Source organism: Chlamydotis macqueenii, chromosome 11 (assembly GCF_036417535.1).
Source record: "Chlamydotis macqueenii isolate bChlMac1 chromosome 11, bChlMac1.mat, whole genome shotgun sequence".
Lineage (NCBI taxonomy): Eukaryota > Metazoa > Chordata > Aves > Otidiformes > Otididae > Chlamydotis > Chlamydotis macqueenii.
In genome coordinates this window covers 1226622-1244906 of record NC_141566.1, presented here as the reverse complement: position 1 = coordinate 1244906, position 18285 = coordinate 1226622, and the positions used below count along the sequence as shown (strand labels likewise).

The 18285-nt window shown below is 55.1% G+C and overlaps 1 protein-coding gene across 1 annotated transcript; it reads left to right on the top strand.

Annotated features, from left to right (window-relative positions):
• Positions 1-25: 25 nt before the first annotated feature.
• TMLHE (trimethyllysine hydroxylase, epsilon) lies at positions 26-15300 on the top strand. Its single transcript, XM_086756163.1, has 9 exons — positions 26-132; positions 370-606; positions 4562-4743; positions 5351-5527; positions 6266-6545; positions 7664-7783; positions 10695-10931; positions 11400-11538; positions 12361-15300. The coding sequence occupies exons 3-9, from the start codon at positions 4563-4565 to the stop codon at positions 12490-12492; spliced, it is 1266 nt and encodes a 421-aa protein (XP_086612289.1). The 5' UTR covers positions 26-132; positions 370-606; position 4562; the 3' UTR covers positions 12493-15300.
• Positions 15301-18285: the final 2985 nt, after the last annotated feature.

The following is an 18285-nucleotide window of genomic DNA, read 5'->3' as shown; positions in this document are numbered from 1 at the left end:
CCCGCCCGCGCTCGGTGGTGCGGTGCGGCCCCGCCCCGGGGCGGCCTGAGGCGGCCCCGCCGCGGCCCTGGCTCCGGTGAAGCCGCTCGGGAGGAGCCGGGCCGGGTCCGAGCTCGGGGGGGAGCTGCCGAGGTGGGTCGGGGGTGGGGGGGTGTCCTAGCTCCCCGGGGCGGCGGGAGTTCCGGTACCGGCTGCTGGCGTCGGGCCTGGCGCTCGCCGGGTCTCGCCGTTCTCCCCTCCCGGAGGCCGCCGCTGGCGGGGCGGGAGCTGGCGGCGTAGGGGCTGCCCTGCTGCGGGTCCCGGGAGCTCCAAATGCGGTTTGTAACGTGGCTTTTTTCCTTTTTTTTTGTTTTTGTTTTTCTCTGAAAGGTCAGCGGGACCCCGATTTAAGGCCCTGGGTTCCTCGGGCGGCGCCGGCCTCCTGGAGCTGCTGTGTAAAAAGCTTTCCAGCAACGTTTGGCGGGTGCGGGGACCGGGAGGAGGAGGAGGCGGGGAAGAGCCGTGACCGCCAGCAGAGACCTCTCGCCGTTCCTTCGGCGCCCCGAGCCCGCGGGAAGCCTCGCTGCGTCCTGTCCCTCACCTCCGCCCGTGCCCGCACCGTGCCAGGTAACGTTCACCGGCCCGGAGTTCGGGCGGGGGTGCCGGCTGCCTGCGAGTGAAAACTTGCAGGGCAGCTCGTGGGCAGAGCTGTTTTCCCTCCTTCTCTGATAAAAAGCAACCCCTCTCTGCCTGGGCGGCACCCAGAGCTGGTCAATGAAGTGATTTTTAATAAGAGTTTACTGCAGCAAGTATCCCTGTGGGGGATATGCCATGAGGGCTGGCTGCTTTGCTGGGGGGGGGGGGAAAGAGACTTAGAGCTTGTTTCTGCTAAGCTGTGCAGCCTGAAAAGGCTTTGCTTGAGACAGATGAAGAAACTGCCAACAGGAGAGGGCAATAAGATTATGGGAAGGGGGTCTGCAGTCAGGTGGTTGGTGTTAAATGCGGGCTGAGCAGATAATTGCCTTTACTTCTAGGAAAGCGAGGAGGCTGTGAAGCTGGGACTGTCTGGGATGTCTTTATTAGCTCCTTAATTTAATTGGAATCCCCTGTGGGGAAGGGCTGAAAGGGGAATCTGGTTCCTGACAGCCGAGATCTAATATAGCTGTCTGTGCAGCGGGGGGGAGGCAGGAGCCCTGCTCAGCAGGGGACTGTGTGGTTTTTTGGTGATTAATAGGTGAGCTGGGTTGGCTGGGGCTGGTGAACCTTTAACTCCGCTGGCACCCTGGCGCCGGTGTCTGCGACATCGCTGCTGTCCCAGGGGACCCTGCCACGGGGCGGGGGGGGTCTGTCGCGGTGTTTGTGTGCGTTGCCCGCCCCCTCAGGCCTGGTGTGCTGCTGAAGTTTTTCCTCTTTCTGAGGGATCAGAAACCTTTGCTTTAGCCAGGTGCGTCTAGCAAGGAAAAGGATGCGTGAGTGTAAGCGACTGAATGTTTGGGAATGCTTAATGAAAAACACATCATTTTTTTCAGATGCTAAATAAGCTTGAAAAACAGGCTGAGCGTGCTGGCAGAGGGCGATGGAACCGGTCTGTTCTCAGCGCCAGCAGCGGGCATCGGGGCAGCTTCCCTTGCAGCCGGTGTCGCCCTGCTCCTGGAAGGTTTTGGCTAAGAGCGGGCTAAAGGCCACAGACTGGTGTGGTTTCTCCTTCCATGTGTGCTTTCATTGCTGAAACTACTTGGTCAGTAATTTTTCCAGCTCGGTATTTTTCTTTGCTCAAAATGGGAATGGCGGCTTTTTATCAAGGAGCTTAAAAAAACCAGTATTGGTTACTTCTTGTGGCAGCAGCGAACCAAACTGCTGGGGACCAGGCGGGAAGTCTCCTGGACAGGCGAGCCCCTCGTGAGGCCAGCTCTTCCTTCCTCCTCCTTTCACAGCGCGTCTCTTCTCTTGTCCCTCAGAGACTGATGGTAACTGCTCGCATCGCCGTACGCCCGAGTTTTCTGCCTTTCCCGCAGCTCTGTTCCTCCTGTTCCCCCGTCGCTCCTGGCGTGGGTTCTGTGCGTGCTGCTGTTTTCCATGCACCGCGCGGTGGGCCCTGGGGTAGGGTGAGCCGCGCAGGAGGCGCTCACGTCAGTGTCTGCGTAGGATTTTGTCCCGCTTCAGTGGAGGGGTGGACTTGGTAACTGAACGTCTCTCCCTCCTCAAAGTCCACTTGTGTTTATGCGCAGGGCGGCTTAATGTCTCCTTCCTCCTGCTCTTTCTTTTTGAATTCCAAGGCAGATTTTGTCTTGAAGTCTCTCAGCTGCTGCGTTTCCCTGCTGCCCAGGTGAGCTGCCTGTGGTCTGGACAGCGTAAAGGTGAGGCAAGGAGGGGAACGGGGGGACAGAGTTAGCTGTTCACATAACCAATTCCAGCCAGGAGAGAGCTCTTAGCTCTGATTAAACAAACACAGAGGCAAGATGTAAATCCTCTCTAATCATACAGGTTTTCTTGTTTTCAGCTCCTCAGTTGTAGTATCTCTTGGAAAGATTTAATTTAAGGCTTCTCTGTGAGCTGTCTGTGGTGTGTGCCTCCAGCCAGAGCAGCAAGAGGTCTCGATGATTAGATTAAATATCTGGGTCACTTACCGTCACCTGTGTTTATTCTCTGCTAAGTTTCGATACTGGAAGAGGACGAGATAAAAGGAACGCGTGCAGAAAGAGATAACCGTGGCTGGAGCTGCCCCGGCAGAGGCCGCTTTCTAATGGATCTGTAGATGAGCTTTTCCTGTCGGCTTTGGGTCCTGCGTGAGGAGATACCGGGTGTGCGCAGACAAGCTTGCTGCTTTTTCCCCCTGTGCTGGTTAGTGGATATCCAGGATATCCACAAGCCAAACTGGACGGTCTTCCCTCCTCTTTCTCACAGAATAGTCTTGAGCTTGGTGAGTTGTAAGGCTTGGTTCGGGAAGTTACGTGATTTCTTGGAGCTTTGTAAAGCCACCAGACATCATAGTCAGCTCCTGGTTTTCTGTAGCTGTGGATTTTCTTCACTTGGTTATTAAGTTTGTGTACCAAATTCGACTGATTCCTTTTCCATTTTCCTATGCCACATTTCCAAAGCTGGCAGGGAGGGGATGCATCCTTCCCAAACTTAGCATTGCTGCTTCTACAGAAGCTGATATTCTGGCTGGCTGCAGACCACCAAAGGGGAGAGAAATCATCCTGTGTGTCTTCAAGATGCCCAGTAGCTCTGGCTCAGGCTGTGCAAGTTCTCTGGTGCCCCATTTTCTCTCTCTGTGACGAGAATGCTGGAGTCTTTCAGGATGCCGCAGCTCAGTCAGCATCCATGAGAGTTTCAGGGGCCTCGCAGCAGGGTTTGAAGTGCGAGGTGGGTTGTGTTAGCAGAGATCTCTGTTACTGCAGGTGGCAGGCAGCAAGCGAGGAGCTCCAGTGCCTCCCCTCCTGCTACATGGAGTGAAACACCAGCGTTTAGACTGTGGCTTTGTTTTGTAAAACTTGTGAGGGTTTTGCCCTTGCTCTTTGTATTAAAGCATTGTTACAAATCTCCCTCTGAGAAATCATCTTCTCGTCCCTAGCCTAAAATTAACCACACTTGGTTTCTCTTCCGTGCCAGCTGTGTCCTTCAGCAGAAGCAGAGATCCTCCTCCTCCTCGTTATTTTGCATACTTTTTCTAGAACTGACCTAATTACTGGATTCCTGCAGTTCTAACCAAGGTCACTTTTCTCTGCTTCCCGGATCCCTGTAGTTCTGTCCAGGAATGGTGAATTCAAACTGGGAAGCCCAGAGAGGGGACAAAATCTGCAGGAGGTGAGACTCTGCCAGTGTTTTGCACAAGAGCATTCAACACACGGCTGTCTCTTCTGGAATTGCTTTCCCAGACAAACCCTAGGGTCTTGTTTGTTCCTTCTCACCCTTGTCCGTCCTCCCTCTGTTCCCAGCTGATGTGCGTGGATTGGGTTAGCTTGCTCGTTTAAAAAAAACTCATTGGCCCCTAACGGCTGATTCCCCATTGCTTCCATTATGCGCCGTTTTTGAGGGCAGCCCGTTTTCACGTGCAACTTCACGGTCTGCCTCCGGGGTTTGGTGGTGTCTGCAGAAATACCTGCTGCAGCTGGCCTGAAGAAGGGTGAAGCACTCAAGCTCGTGGAGATTGCTGCGCGCTCGGTGTGTTATTAGCAGTAAGCGTGGACTGTAGGCACTGGACAGCTTAGCAGCGTGCCTGATTGCGTTGTCACTGGGAGAATGCAAAGGTGAGGCTGGTACTCGGACCTGGCTGTGAAGGCGTTTAATATGAGGCTCTGCAAACCCCGTGTTTGGCCGTTTTTCATGTCCTGGTGCCTGGGAGGGAGGTGACTCCTCTCTGGCCGCGCTGCCAGTCACTGTGCCTGCTTTTTTCCTTCCTCCTCAATGGATGAGTTCTCACTCGCCTCCTTTGGCAGTGAGTTACAGTGGAGGATGGTACCGGCTTCCCCAGAAGCGCTTACGGTGCCTGGCATCCGAGCACGGAGGTCGAGACCGAGATGCAATGCAGCAGCGCAGCTGAATCACCCTCTTCTGTCCCCTCTCTCCCCTGGCCGCTCAGGATGTGGTGCCGCTGGCTGGCCTGTCTGCTCAAGGTGCCGTGGCAGCGGAGCGGGAGCACCGGGCATCGCTCGCCGTGGCTGCTCGGTGACAGAAGGACCCTCCTCGCCGCTGCAGCTCGCCGGCACCACACGGCCCCGGAGTCCCTCAAGTGTGCCTGGCAGTTACACGGTGACCATCTAGGTAGGTGTGTCGGGTGCGTGTGTGCCTGCTCTTGAGTCTCTCTGGGGAGAGGAGGGAGATTGTCCTGACACTGTTCCCTGGGAGTGATTAATTTCTTTTAGTTTTTTTTATTTTTTTTTTTTCTTCTGAAATGGATGGGATGCACCCTGGAGTCTGTGTTTCACATTCCCTTCGGGAATTCCCAAAGGCAGGACCGAGCAGGTGTGTCTGCTGGTGGTCAGGCTTTTTATGATAAATGAGGCAGTGCTGAATCGGAAATCAAATCCAGGGATTCCTGAGCAGTAACGGCATCTGGGCCTCGCCCTCTCAGTCCCTTGTTTCGTGTCACGCTCAGGGCCCTGACTGGCAGGGGGATGGCCGCTCTGGTGCGTGCCCAGCTCTCTGCCCCAACCCGTGCAGCTTTTCCTGCGTGAAACGCAATTCTTGGAGCGGGTTTGTGGGCAGCCTGGCTGTGTGGCTGGACAGCAAGAGCAGCACCTCTGTGACAGGCTGGCTTAGTTTTTGCGAAGAGGTGCTAGGTCTAACAGCCTCCAGTCCTCTCTAAGCAGGATCGTGACTTGTGGGCTCTCAGCACCAGCACCTCTCTTGAACCTGTCCCTCTTTGCAGAGCTCAGGTACGGGAACACGCTGATGCGCTTCGATTTTGTCTGGCTGCGGGACCACTGCCGCTCAGCCTCCTGCTACAACGCCAAGACAAACCAGCGCAGCTTGGACACGGCTAGCGTGGACCTGGGCATCAAACCCAAGGCCGTCCGAGTGGACGAGACCACGCTCTTCCTCACGTGTAAGTGGCAGAGCGACCGTACCCTGCGTGTGTTACGGCACTGACCCGCTGCAGGGAGCCCTGTTGATGGATCCCACCCTTGGGTTTGCTGGGAGAGGGCAGCCTCATCCCTAAACCGGTAGCTGTTTCGGGGAGAGGCTTAGCTGTAAGCAGATGTTACACGCCGCTCTCTGAGCAGTGCCGATCCTGTACACGTGCCTCGGTCTTAAATTTGTCTGGTTTCCCCAGCCCTTTTTGGGTAGAGATGTGTGTATCTGCAGTGTCTGGGTATTTTATGGCTTTGTCTGAACGCAGCAGCCGTGCGGGTGGTGAAGAGATTGGTAAAGAAATGTTGGTTTTCTTTCCCTCTTGTCCTATTTCACTGGTATTCCTGGTCAGAATTCACATTTTCTGTCCGTTCTCCTCAGCTTCCCAGCTGCTTGCTTCCTTTTGTAGCTTACCTTTATTTGTGGGCTTGTCTTCAGTGCTTTATTCCCCCTTGGAGCCCTGTCAACGGAACGCAAAACTACCAAAATTGAAACACTTGGCTCTGAATTTGGAGTTGCTGCAGCAATGACAATGCTTTTTGGGCCTTGTGGCCTTACCCAGATAATATTTTGGGGGGCGTCGGGGTGCAAAGAGTCTGTCCCCAGACCAAGTTAAAGGGTGAGGACTGTCCTAGGCTGGTGGCTGTGCTGGCCGCGACCTCGGGCAGTTGGGTGTGGTTGTGGTGACTGTGACTCCTCTCCCTTGTCGAAGGGCCGGACGGGCACGTGACGCGCTATGGGCTGGAGTGGCTGGTGAAGAACAGCTACGAGGGGCAGAAGCAGCAGGTGATGCACCCGCGGATTCTCTGGAACGCAGAAATCTACCGCCAGGCCCAGGTCCCGTCCGTTGACTGCCAGAGTTTCCTGCAGACAGACGAGGGGCTGAAGGAGTTCCTGCAGAACTTCTTGCTGTATGGGATTGCTTTCGTAGAGAATGTCACTCCCACCAAAGAGGACACGGAAATCCTAGCAGAAAGGATCAGCTTAATCAGGTAACAAGGCTGCCCTGGGAGGGCCTCTGACAGCTTTGTGGAGGAGCTGGGAAGGGCAGACTGTTGCTTTCCTTTCATTTGGGAAGGTGCTGCTTGCCTCATCCTGGGTATTGTGCGGTGCAGCCTGGTGTGCAAATGCAAGGCCTGGGCCTTCTGCAGCCTCCGGCCACTCCGCTTGAGGGGAGATGGAGTATTGCGCTGCGCAATCTGCCCTCTTTTGGGGAGAGCCGAGAGTGACCAGGTTATGGAGCTGCCTCGGGAGCGTGTGATGACTTTTGTGCCAGTGGGGCTGCGCAGAGTGGCTGGAGGAAGCAGCCTCTCTGGGAAGACTAGAGCTTTGCAAGGAGAGATATTTCCTGTTATGACTTGAAAGGTTACGAGGGCAGCCCTGGCCCCGGGAGATCAAAACCAATTCATAGCTCTTGCTAAAGGAAAATATTGAGAAATGTTTCTTCTGTCTTGTGTTTAAAACACCCCAACAGCATGGCAAGCTGGGGTTTGAGTTCCAAGTTTTATCCGAGCTGCAGAAACGGTTTAACTTGCCGTGGGCCATTGGAAGAGGAGGGGTTTCTTTTACTGGATAGTCACCCCAAACAGAAATGGGGGGCTCCAGGGCACATGCAGCCGGTGTTTCTCTCCAGGCACCCTCACCCCCTAGCCCCCGGGTGCTGTTTGTCTGTGCCTTCTGTCTGTTCCCTTTGTGCATGTTGTAGGGGGCCGGTGGGTGAAAAGGCTGGATCCTAAGAACAGGAAGGGGATTGTTAGGCAACCTTGTGGTGGGTACAGGCGAGGGCTAGCTGCACTCTGGCAGCTCCTCGTGTCGCTCAGCGGCCTCCTTGATGGGACTGGGGCTGATGTTTGGTGTGGAAAGATCCGTATCTGTGGAGGGGAGGCAAGGCTCGTTGCCATCAGCCTTCTCGGGAGGAAAGAGAGAAACTGAACTCTAGAGAAGGCATAAGAAGCGCCATCTCTTGACAATGTGAATTTTGTTAAGTTGTTCTGCTTTAAATTGCTCTGCAGGTAGGATGGAGGGGAGTAACCTCAAACACAAGAGAGGATCTGCTTCCCCACCAGGCTGAACCCCGCAGAGCTTTGATAACTGCTCGCCTCTCTTGCAGGGAGACCATTTACGGCAGAATGTGGTACTTCACCTCCGACTTCTCGCGGGGAGACACTGCCTACACCAAGCTGGCTCTGGATCGTCACACCGACACGACCTACTTCCAGGAGCCCTGCGGGTAGGTGCTTTGGCTGGTTCGCGGATGCACGGCGCGGAAGGCAGGAGCGATTCCCAGCAATGCCGTTCCTAGCAGCACGGGCTTCGTTGTCTCCGGTGCTGCTGATGGGATGTACTTCTAGTCACACAGCAGTTCTGAGTCCTGTCTGATCCCTGTGGAGTGAGGTGGTCCGTAGATCACTTGTTCCTGTGCTTGAAACTCCTAGGTGTTCCAGAATGCAGGCAGGGAAGGGCTTGGCTGTCAGACAGCTGGCTGCTGCTTGGTGTCACTGTGGTTCGGGTAGCCTTTGTAGCCACGAGGAAGGCTCAGCACTGGAGTCATTCCTGTGCTACCCTGAAGCTTGCCTGACAGTCTCTTCTGAAATCACCCTCCACGGTCTCCAGAGTGACACACAGCACTCGACCTCCCAGAAATGAGATGGTTTCTTTGTCTTTGGGGTGCATCTGGCAGGGCTCAGCTCCTTCTGCAGCAAGCGCCCCTTATTAGCTGCTGTACAAAGTCGCTGCACAAGTGTGCGTTGACACAGTCCTGCTGACCTGGGCCGAGCCCCCCTCAGCCCCATCAGCCCTGTCTCTTGCTGGCTGAGCTCTGGTGGCAGTAGCCTCAGGGAAGGCAGGAGGACGGCTCACCTTGGCACGGCCTGCAGTAGCTGTCTGCCCTCCCAAGCTGCGAGAGAGCTAACTGGTGTACGTGCTCTGCTCACGTACGCTCTGTGCAGTCGCTCCGCTTCGCTTCAGACAGGTTGGGGTTTGCGCTTTGGCAGCGGTGCAGCCCTGAGGTAGTCAGGAGCCAGGCCTCCCCAGCCCTTTGGAGTTCACAGCTGTCTGTGCTTCTGAAAGCAGTTTGTAGCTACAGCAGTGTTTCCCAAATCCTAGCTTGCAAACTGCTCTTCTGATAAAGCCTCTGGGCTCTGATTTTTGTACGCAGCTGGAGAGAGAAAGACAGCAGCGCTGGTTATTGTTGGCAGGGAAGTGCAGGAGGCTTAGGTTTAATTTCTAGCTTAATTTTCTCAGTCAAGAGGGGAGTCATTGGGAAATGGCCTGGGGGAGAACAGATGGAAGTGTTGTGATCCCTCCTGGAACAAGGGCTACAAAGAGCAGTCACCCAGTCCCCGCCTCCTGCCCCAGGGCAGGATTAGCTCTTCCCAGGGGAGGCTGTTAACTTGCTAAACATCTTAATGGGAAAGGTCTGTGGTGCAGAGCTGGAAAAGCAGAGGAGGACTAAGGGGTGAGATCTGCTGGCTGCACGTGGATTTCGGAGCAGCCCTCCTTCGGTGGCACCCTGAGCACTGTTGTTTGTGCCCAACCAGGCAGGAAGCTCTTGGGTGGTAGTTTTTCTAAAGCAGCTTGGTGTCGGGAGCAGAGTAGGTGGATTTCAGTGTGCTCTGTGGAGCTAGAAGTGTTTGTGTAAAGCATAGGTCCTGCCACGCGCTTCAGGTGAGTTCTGCTTGGCTTCCCTGTCCTCAGCTGACTGCAGCACCTGTGCGCTTCCCTGACCTACAGTGATACCTGCTTGGCTGACTTGTTCTAGGAGCTCACGAAACCTTCCCCAAAGCCAGACAGAAAATGGAACTGGTAATCAGAACCTCAGCCTATAAAAGAGCTTTGCTTAAACTGCTCAGTGCTAGAACTATAGTGTTCAGTAGCTATTTTTATCCTCTTTTCCACTTGGAAGGGTTCCCTTCAGGTAGGTGTACCCTCGTCTGCAGCCAACTGAGGTGCATCAGGCAGTGACAGCATGGGCTACATTAATCAGGCTAGCCGTTAGTGCTGGCAGTTCTGCAGAGCCATAGTTGTGCAGGCAGAACGTGAATTTCTGGCTTTCCTGGGCCCTCATCTTTGCCAGAAATCCCTTCTTCCCAGACTGTCTCAGACTTGCTTCCGAAACGCTTGGAAGAGTCTTTGACCTGCTCCTAAAGGAAATTAGGTGTTTTTCAGGAAAGATATGTTCATTTGAATGTCTGCCTTCCCCTGCTGCTTTGGCTAAAATCAGCTGAATCTGACGAGTCTCGAGTTAAATTATCGCAGAGAATAGAAACTGCTTAAGCTATGGGAAAGGCTGCGCTCATCGTACGGAAGAGCCTGCCCTCAGAGGAGCCTTTCCTAGTGCCCAGAGCTGGAGGAGGAGGTACTCCTTTGGGGCACGGAGTGTCCTTTGCTGCAGTGCCTCTGGACTGACTTAACCCCGACCCTCGTAAATTATCCTGAGGCTCTTGAGGGTATGAGGGTGTGGAGCGCCCCCGTGAAAAGGTGCTGGTGAGGGTGCAGTGGGAGGTCCTGCCACGGCGCCTGCTGTGGGACTGGGGTAAGATGCCCCAGAGGGAGATCAGAAGATAAAGGCTTTCCCAGAAGGTCACAGTGAACTTTCAGACAAGGGTCTCAGTGCGTTGCCTCAAGGGACTCTTCTGGACTGCTTGTAGAGACCGTGGTGTGGCTTTGAGTGAGGGTCGCCCTGGGCTCCCCTTGTAGTTCCTGGAGAGCTCAACAGTACAACCAGCACTTCTTCAACTGTCCTCTTGTTCAGAGATGTTCTAGGGAGGTTGGGTTTATGCTTTTGAACCTCTGCATCCTATTGCCTGGATCACTTTGAGTGATGCAGGCCTGATCCTACGCCACGCGGAGTCTCCCAGGCTCTTCTCGCTTGGTTTGGGAGGCAGTGCAGGCAGCAGTCCTCTTCTTGGAAAGAGAATTGTGTGAGACAGGGTCTGAAGAAACAGCAGGTACAGCTGTTTCCTGCTGGCCTGTCTCCATTCCCTGACAGGTCTTGATTAAATGAATTGTGTTACAAATAAGTGTCACAACCATCAGAAGGGTGGTGTGTCCATCTGTGTCTGTCCGGGTCTGCGGGGAGCGCCGTCTCTCCACAGGACAGGCAGCCAAGGTCTTTCTGCTCTGGATTCTCACCCGTGCAGCATCCAAGTGTTCCACTGCCTGAAGCACGAGGGCACTGGCGGGCGGACGCTGCTGGTGGATGGTTTCTACGCGGCAGAGCAGGTTCTCCGGCAAGCCCCCGATCAGTTTGAGCTGCTCAGCAAGGTGCCACTGAAGCACGAGTATGTCGAGAACGTGGGGGACTGCCACAACCACATGATCGGAGTCGGGCCGGTCCTCAATGTCTATCCCTGGAACAACGAGCTTTATCTGATCAGGTAACGTCAGCGCGAGGCCTCGCTTATGGGGAGGAGGGGGGATTGTGGCAGACAGCAGTGGTTTTCTAGAAGATATCAAAAACTAAAAACCAACATATGTTTGAGGGGCAGGGGTGAAATCACAGAAAAACCCTGCGTTTCCTCCTGGACCGTGCGTTGCTGCTGTAGAGGAAGTGTCAGATGATGAGTGTCAGTGCTGAGCTTTGATTATTTTTTTTTTTCTCACTCCTGCCATCCTCCCTTTAGCTCCATGCCCTCACCTCACTTCATGTGAGAGGCAGTAGCATTCAGCCCTTCTCTGGAAAAGCCTCTAGAAACCAGCCTGGCGTACAGGGAGCGGGGAGAGCGTGGGGTGGTCCCCTTCCAAAGGAAGCCTGGGCTGCTCTCTGAAACTAGGCTTGGCTTAGTGCAGAAGGCCGTCCAGCACAGCTGCGCGCTGTTACTCTCTCATCCCTCCTTTCCTTCTAGATACAATAACTACGATCGTGCTGTCATCAACACTGTGCCTTACGATGTTGTGCATCGCTGGTACGCTGCTCACCGCACACTCACCACGGAGCTCAGGAGACCAGAAAATGAGCTGTGGGTCAAACTGAAGCCAGGCAAGGTAGGGCTTGGGGTTGGGAGGCTCGTGTGTCTTTGACGGGGGCAGGGAGCTCCTTTGGCCGTGCAGGCTCCTTGCTGCTCAGGTAAATGCTTCAGGCAAGCTCCGTGTGCTGCAGTTTTCCTCTTTGCAGCTATTTTAAGGTGCCCTGTGTTACAGCACTGGCATCTGTTGTGTGTGTTCCTACTGTCCTAAAAGAACAGAGCTTCCAGGTGAGGCAGAAATGTTTAATTCGGACTCTGGATGCAGCTTTGGAGGAGCGTGAGGAGCCAGAGCCACGGTTGTAGACTTGAGCTATCACGGTGCATGGCTGCTTCCCTCAGCTGTGTCTGCCTGAAGGGCTTTTGTTCCTGCAGGGCCTAGGCTCAGCCTGAGCCCAGGGCCCCAGAAATGGAAGGGTCCGGCAGGGAAGATGGGCACATCAGAGCCCTTACACCCCTGTTCGCAAGGGTGCCTGGTGGGAAGTGGCACCACAGAGGCAGAGGATGGCCAGTTTCTGTGGCTGGTGAGCTGTTGCCCGGCCTCTCCAGTAGAAAAGCAAAGGAACAGCCCAGAGTACTTCTGTGCTTCGCTAGTCGTCGTGTTTTAACTGGTGGTTAGCAGCAGAGCAGAACCTGGCTTCAGGTAAAACAGCTGTGCCAGATCTCATTAAACATCTGGCTGTGGTCTCGCATGCTGTCTGCGGCAATGTTGAACAGGAAGGGTCGTGCCCACTGAGCGGCGTGCTCTTCCCTGCTCTTACAGTCCCTAGGGATCTCCAGGACCTGTCCTGGTCCCGGCTGCCGTGGTTGCCCTTCTTCTGACGACCTTTCTCCTTGCCTGCAGGCACTGTTTGTAGATAACTGGCGCGTCCTGCACGGACGGGAGGCGTTCACGGGGTACCGCCAGCTCTGCGGCTGCTACCTGACGAGAGATGACGTGTTGAACACCGCGCGCTTACTGGGACTGCAAGCGTAGCCCAGCCCACCCTGCGGAGAGGCAGGCAGACCTCCAGCACCAGCGTGCCGCTGTCTCAGCAGGACGAAGACGCACATACCTCAGACACCTCCTCCCTCTCCAGGCAGCTCTTGGTGCCCCCTCAGGAGGGGGAGCAGGTGGAAGCCAAAGGTTATGGGAGCTTTATGGGGCCACATCCTGCCTCTGAGCATGGCCGGCTCTTGCTGCCCGTGCACCCAGCCGGTCTGTCTCGGCGCTGAGTGAGGCGTGACTGCGCCCCGGGAAGCGCTCCCAGCACCCGTTGATGTGAAGTGCTCCTCCAGCCAAGTGCCTTCAGGATTTGAAGTCTTTGTTTTTCCCCTGTTGTTCAGCCTTTTTGTCAGCTGGCAATTCTGGGGTTTTTATTAGCAGAGCAGAATGGAAATCTTTGGGCTCTTGTCCCACCCCAGGCTGGGCTTCACCTCTTCTAGAGAAAATGAGAAATCTACGGTCCCTGTGTGAAGATGATGCCCTACTCAAACTGAGGGCTGTTGGCGAGTTTCAGTGCCTGCTTTCCTAAATGTACTCCTGCGTTTGAGGGGTGGCCTGGAAAGAGACCCTGGTACAGTCAGGGTGTTTCTGAAAAGGTTTAGAGGGAAAGGGACGAGTAGCCGGCTCTGCGTGTTGGGAAGGAGGTAGGACTGTGCTGGATGAGGGATGCACTTCCCGCGTTTCCTTGACTTCCAGTAACGCAGTGCTTGTGTTGTCTGCCTGCTGCACTGCGCTTGTAGCCAGCGTGAAGGCTCGGCAGGTACAGTATTTGCTGACAGATTTCCTACTGTGCTTGCTCTTTTTTCTTTTCTGAAGAAGGAATTTGTGCTAGGGCATCTTTACACTGGCTACTTCGTGAGGCTGACTATTTTTCTCACAGGATTCTCCTGCACGTGAAGGGAAAGAACGCAGAGGTGGCTCTCTGCTCCTGGTAGCTGGGGGATGAGCTGGGGTCTGGCACGCTGAGGGGCCACAGTGTAGGGAGCAAAGCAAATCCTGTCATTATTGGAAACAATGGAATTTTAGAACCAGGAGGGGATTTTAGGATTTGTTTGTTTTTCATTCTTTCTTACCTTTGTGGGTGTTCACTCCTCTGGCTGGACCTTAGAACAGGGCTGGTCCCTCTCACTCCTGGCTTTCCTGTGCCAGCAAGGTGCTGTTGTGTCCAAGGGGCACGTGCAGCGCAGATGCCTATGTGCTAAGCTTGCTGCCCTCGTTTAATCTAAACACTGAAATAACAGATCCTGGAGTTGAGAGTCTCTTGAAGGCTTCTCTTCATGTGGGCTGAGCTACCTGCTGCTGTCTCTCGCAGTATTTCCCCGTCCGCGGTGAAGTGCTGCTGCAGGCATTGGGGTTGGAAGGGTTTCTGGGCGAAGGCTTGGCGGGGGCTGTTGGTCAGAGGATTTGTGAGGAAGTGAAACACGAGCAGCAGTGGCAGGTGAGCTTGAAGGGGGCTGGCTTCGGTCAGATGCGCCAGGTACGTCTCCCAGGGGCTGTGAACGGCAGCCTCGGCCGCAGGCAGGACCTCGAATTTCCCCGAGGCTGAGCACGTGGCTTCCTTGAGCAGCCTGCAGCGTGTGCTCTGTTACTGTGTCAGGCACTTTGTTTATAGGTTCCTCTTGGGTGCCACTTAGGCCAGCTCAGCTTAGACATGAAGTTTTACAAATCTTCCGCTAATCACGCTGAAGTAGCACACCGCAGCAGTTACACACGCTGTTCCTCGCGCAGCCCAGCTCAGACGCTCTGGGGCTGGTTTCACCTGGTGCTTCTGGGGGAAGCCGTGGCCTGGAGCATGGGGGCAGAGGTGGTGATGAAAAGCAATCTCTGTCAGCTGACAAAGGAGGGGACAGAGCAGCCTGAGCAGTATTTGAAACCTTGGGTGGTGGAGCCCTTTTGAGAGTATGGAGGGTTCCTGAGCTCTCTTTGCCCCCTGTGCCCCCGGGATATGGGGGAAAGCACTTGGGTAATGTGGAAACCTTCCCTTAGTCAGTGAGATCAGCTTTACCCTTCCCTGCGTGGGGGATCTGCACCTTCATTGGCTGCAGACAAAGTCTGTCCCCCTGAGCTGGAGCGCGCAGGAGTTGGCTAGCGCAGGGGAGAGCTGGCCGAAGCGGAGTGGTGACAGATCGCTGTGACACAGGTGCCTTTCTGCCAAGGAGCGTGGTGGCTGGAGCTCTGCCTCCCGCTGCCGCCACCAAGGGCTGTAGTCTTCGGACGCCAAACTCCTCTTCTGAGCCAACCCCAAGCCAACACACTCCTCAGGGAGACTGCGTGGTGTGTTTTGGGGAAAATCGTTCACCATGGCTGTAGAAGAAACACATTTCCTCGTGGGTATTATTTGAATGGACTTATCCACCCCAACAGTCAAACGTGGAGTGGAGAGAGCTTGTTTAAACCTTGTGCTTCCCCTCACCCTGCTTCAGGGGGGCTCAGCTCTTCCTCAGCAGCTTGTGAGCCTCAAAACCTTACTTGGAGGAACAAGGCTTTGCTGGCTGTCTGCCGTGGGCGTTGTGCCTTGTGACGGCACAGGTGCTATTTGCTGTAACCATACCCCATCAGTTCTTGTAACGCAGCTTTTTCACCTCTTTTAGCCAATAAATGATGCACTGCTTCCTTCTCCCTCCCACCGCCCTGGTGATCCTGTGTGTGTGTTGGAAAGAGTTTTAAACTAGGCAATCAAGTCTTTAAATGATTGATAAATTGATCAGCTTAACAAAATACGTATTTCAAGCAAATTGTGAACTTGGACAGTACGTCTGTGTTACCCATCGAAGGTGGAATAAACGTGAGGAGCAGTCAGCGCATTTCCCTTTGCTTGCGATCGTCCGTTCGTTCCGTGGCCACGCGATGGCAGGAGATGCAAGAAGCTGATGTTAAAAGTGACTGACAGGCCAGGTCCTGTGTGGCTGTGGGGCCGCCCGTGCTGCTGGTGTGTTTCTTTCACTGGGCTGTATCGGTTCTGCCGAGAACCTCGGGCGCTGCTGTTCAAAAGCCTGTGGCTGAATGTTTTTGGGGAGCTGCAGGCTGTGTCCCCCCTGCCAAAGAAGGGTGGGTGGTGAGGGGAGATGGGGTGAGGGGACATCTGGAGGGGGTTTGGGGGCGCATGGAGGAAAGTGGAGGTGATGTGGAGGCTCATGAGGTGGGAAGGAAGCTGAGGTGAGCACGATCTGAGGGCAAGCAGCAGGAGCTGGCCCCTCCCGGGTGTGCGGTACAGCCCCTGGTTCAGCTTCTGCTGCTCCTCAGTCCTTCAGTGGAAGCAGAGCCCGCCCCACCCCTGCCCTTTGTAGCACGGGAAATATGAAAGGCAGCACGCAGACCGCCCGGTGAGCAACCTCAGGAGCAAACTCTCCTGGAACCTTCCTTATCTCTGCTGCTCTTAAATTCCCAAATAATCCACAGCAGCAGAGATCGCTGCTTTGAGTTGACGGTTTCGAGCAGGGAGACGCGGGTTTTCTCTCCAGCGCACCAAACAAGCGGGAGCTGCTGATTTTACCCAGTCTCTCTTCTCTCCTCGCTTTTTTTTGTTTGAACTTCAAAAACCCCCGTAGTCGTTAGCCAGAGAACCTGCGTATGCGCTGGCAAATGTCGCTGTGCTGCTAATGGGCAGTGCCCGTTTCCAGTTCATCAACTGGTGCCGTAGCCTACGCTCTGTTGTCGGAATGGAATGGGGAAAAATATACTGGATATAAATATAATATAATAAATATACTGGATGTGGGAGGGAAGCAGATTATCACCTAGCCCCCCTTCAATAACTTCAATGACATGGTGGTTAATTGATCCCTTACAGCATCCCTAAGGCGTTTAGGGCTGGGCACAGCGGTGGGGCTGGGGGCGCCCGGGCTGGCAGAGCACCCTCTGCTCCAGCTGCTCTGCCCTCCAGCCCGAAGAGGCAAAAAGGGGACCAGAAAGGGGGTCTGCGTACAAACAGCCCCTGGGACTCGCCGTAAAACCTGCTGCTCAAAAGCAGTTTGGTTTCTCCAAACAGCCAAGCCTCAGAGTGTTCTACAGGCAGGGAATTCTATTATTTTACTGAAAAAAAACCAAAGGCAAAAGCAGCTTTGTGGTTCAGAAGGGGCAGAACTATTCCCTGCGTAAGTTTAGGGAAAGAAGAAGCGAGTAGATGTTGAATGACGAGATTGTATAGACCCGAGCCCTCCAGAGCCTGTCATTCGGCTCGTCTGGAAAAGCCCGCGTGCAGCGGGACGAGCTCTGCAGGGACAGCCCCTGGCAAGGCTCTGCCTCGGCAGGTTTGCAGATCACCTGCAGAAAGGATGCACGTCAGCTTCTTCCTCCACTTTCCACATTTAATCTTGATTTCCTCGGGATTTTTGTTTTATTTCTGTGTCCTTTCCACATGTTTGCAGCCGTTGTGTGTGTCTTCCTGGATATTGCTTTTCTTTCACTGCGGCTGCAGGTGAAGAGGGTTTGGGGGACAGCGGGGTGATAAAAGGGCCGTCTTCCCGTCAGCGCCTTGATGAATTCTGCTGCACAAAATCAGCCCTGAAGCTTTCCCTGGGGAGCGGAGGCCGAGGGGCTCGTGCTGGGTTTCTGTGCCCACGATGGACGGAAAGCACTGCAGGCGGGGCCGCGTCTCTTGCTGTGCGCAGCAAGAACGAGCTGGGCTCTCTGGTGGGCAGCGGGGTGGGGATTTTGGATTTTCCACCTTTCCCAGAGCATGTTTGAGGAGGAAGCCAGAGGGGGACCGCTGTGTCCCAGGATGAGGTGATCCTCCCTAGGAAAGCATGCCGTCCTGTCCCAGGTGTGCTTTGCCAGGCTAAAACCGAAAGGAAGCAATTTCACTCCCCCTCTCCAGGGGAGACGCCTCTGCCACGTGGGCTCACACGGCTCTCGGGCGTCGAGGTGAATTCTCTGTGGGTGTAACTGTTGGGAAGGTGGGTGGTGAGGGATGATAACGCCTCGTGGCCTGGGGTGGCGGGGGTGGTGGTCACCTGGCAGCTCTGCTCTCACAGGTGGTGAGAAGCTGGTTTCTTTATATTGAGATATTAAGTGGTTGTGGTGGAATAGCAATTTTTTCCTTTAGATCGAGTGTTTCTTAGCTATCCTTAGATCAGACTTCAATTTCTTTATGTTTAAGAGTTTTTTTATTTTTTTGGATGGGAAAGTCACATCTGTGGGCTCCCAGGCATTACGTGAGCGTGTGGTGCCGAACACACAGCGCTCTGCCATGGAAACGGGCTGCCTGGGCCGATGAGCTGTCGCTGGTTTCCCGGTGTCTCCCGACTGGTGGATGCGCCGTTCCCCATGGCGAGGGGCTGGTGATGGTCCCACCTTAGTGCGAGGTGGAGGCCTCCCCCACTTCAGACAGGTCATTTTGCACCCTCTCCCCATCCAGTGCCCCCTCTCCAGCCGAGCGGACGCCCCTTCCCCCGGCAGCTCCATCCCCGCAGAGGCTGGGGCTGCGCAGCAGCATCGCTCTGGGCTGTCCCGGCAGCCGCGCAAGAGGAGAGGTAACTTTGCAAAGCTCCTCGGCGGGCCCAAAGTGCGCAGGCACCTCGGCCGGGAGCTCTGCGAAGCCTTCACCGCGGCGAGGAGCAGCAGCGAGCGGGGCAGGGGAGCGAGGCGGCTGCTCCCCAGGAATCCGCCGGGCCGATCTTCACCTGGGACCCCCCGTTTGCCCGCGCCAGCAGCCCCCGAGCTGCAATTGTCGCGCACAGGAAGAAAAGCCTGGGCTGTGAAATAAACAAACCCTGCGGCGCGCAGGCTGCTGAGGAGCTCACCAACTTCCTCCTCGCGGAGATGCTCGCCGGCTGCCCGGGCGTG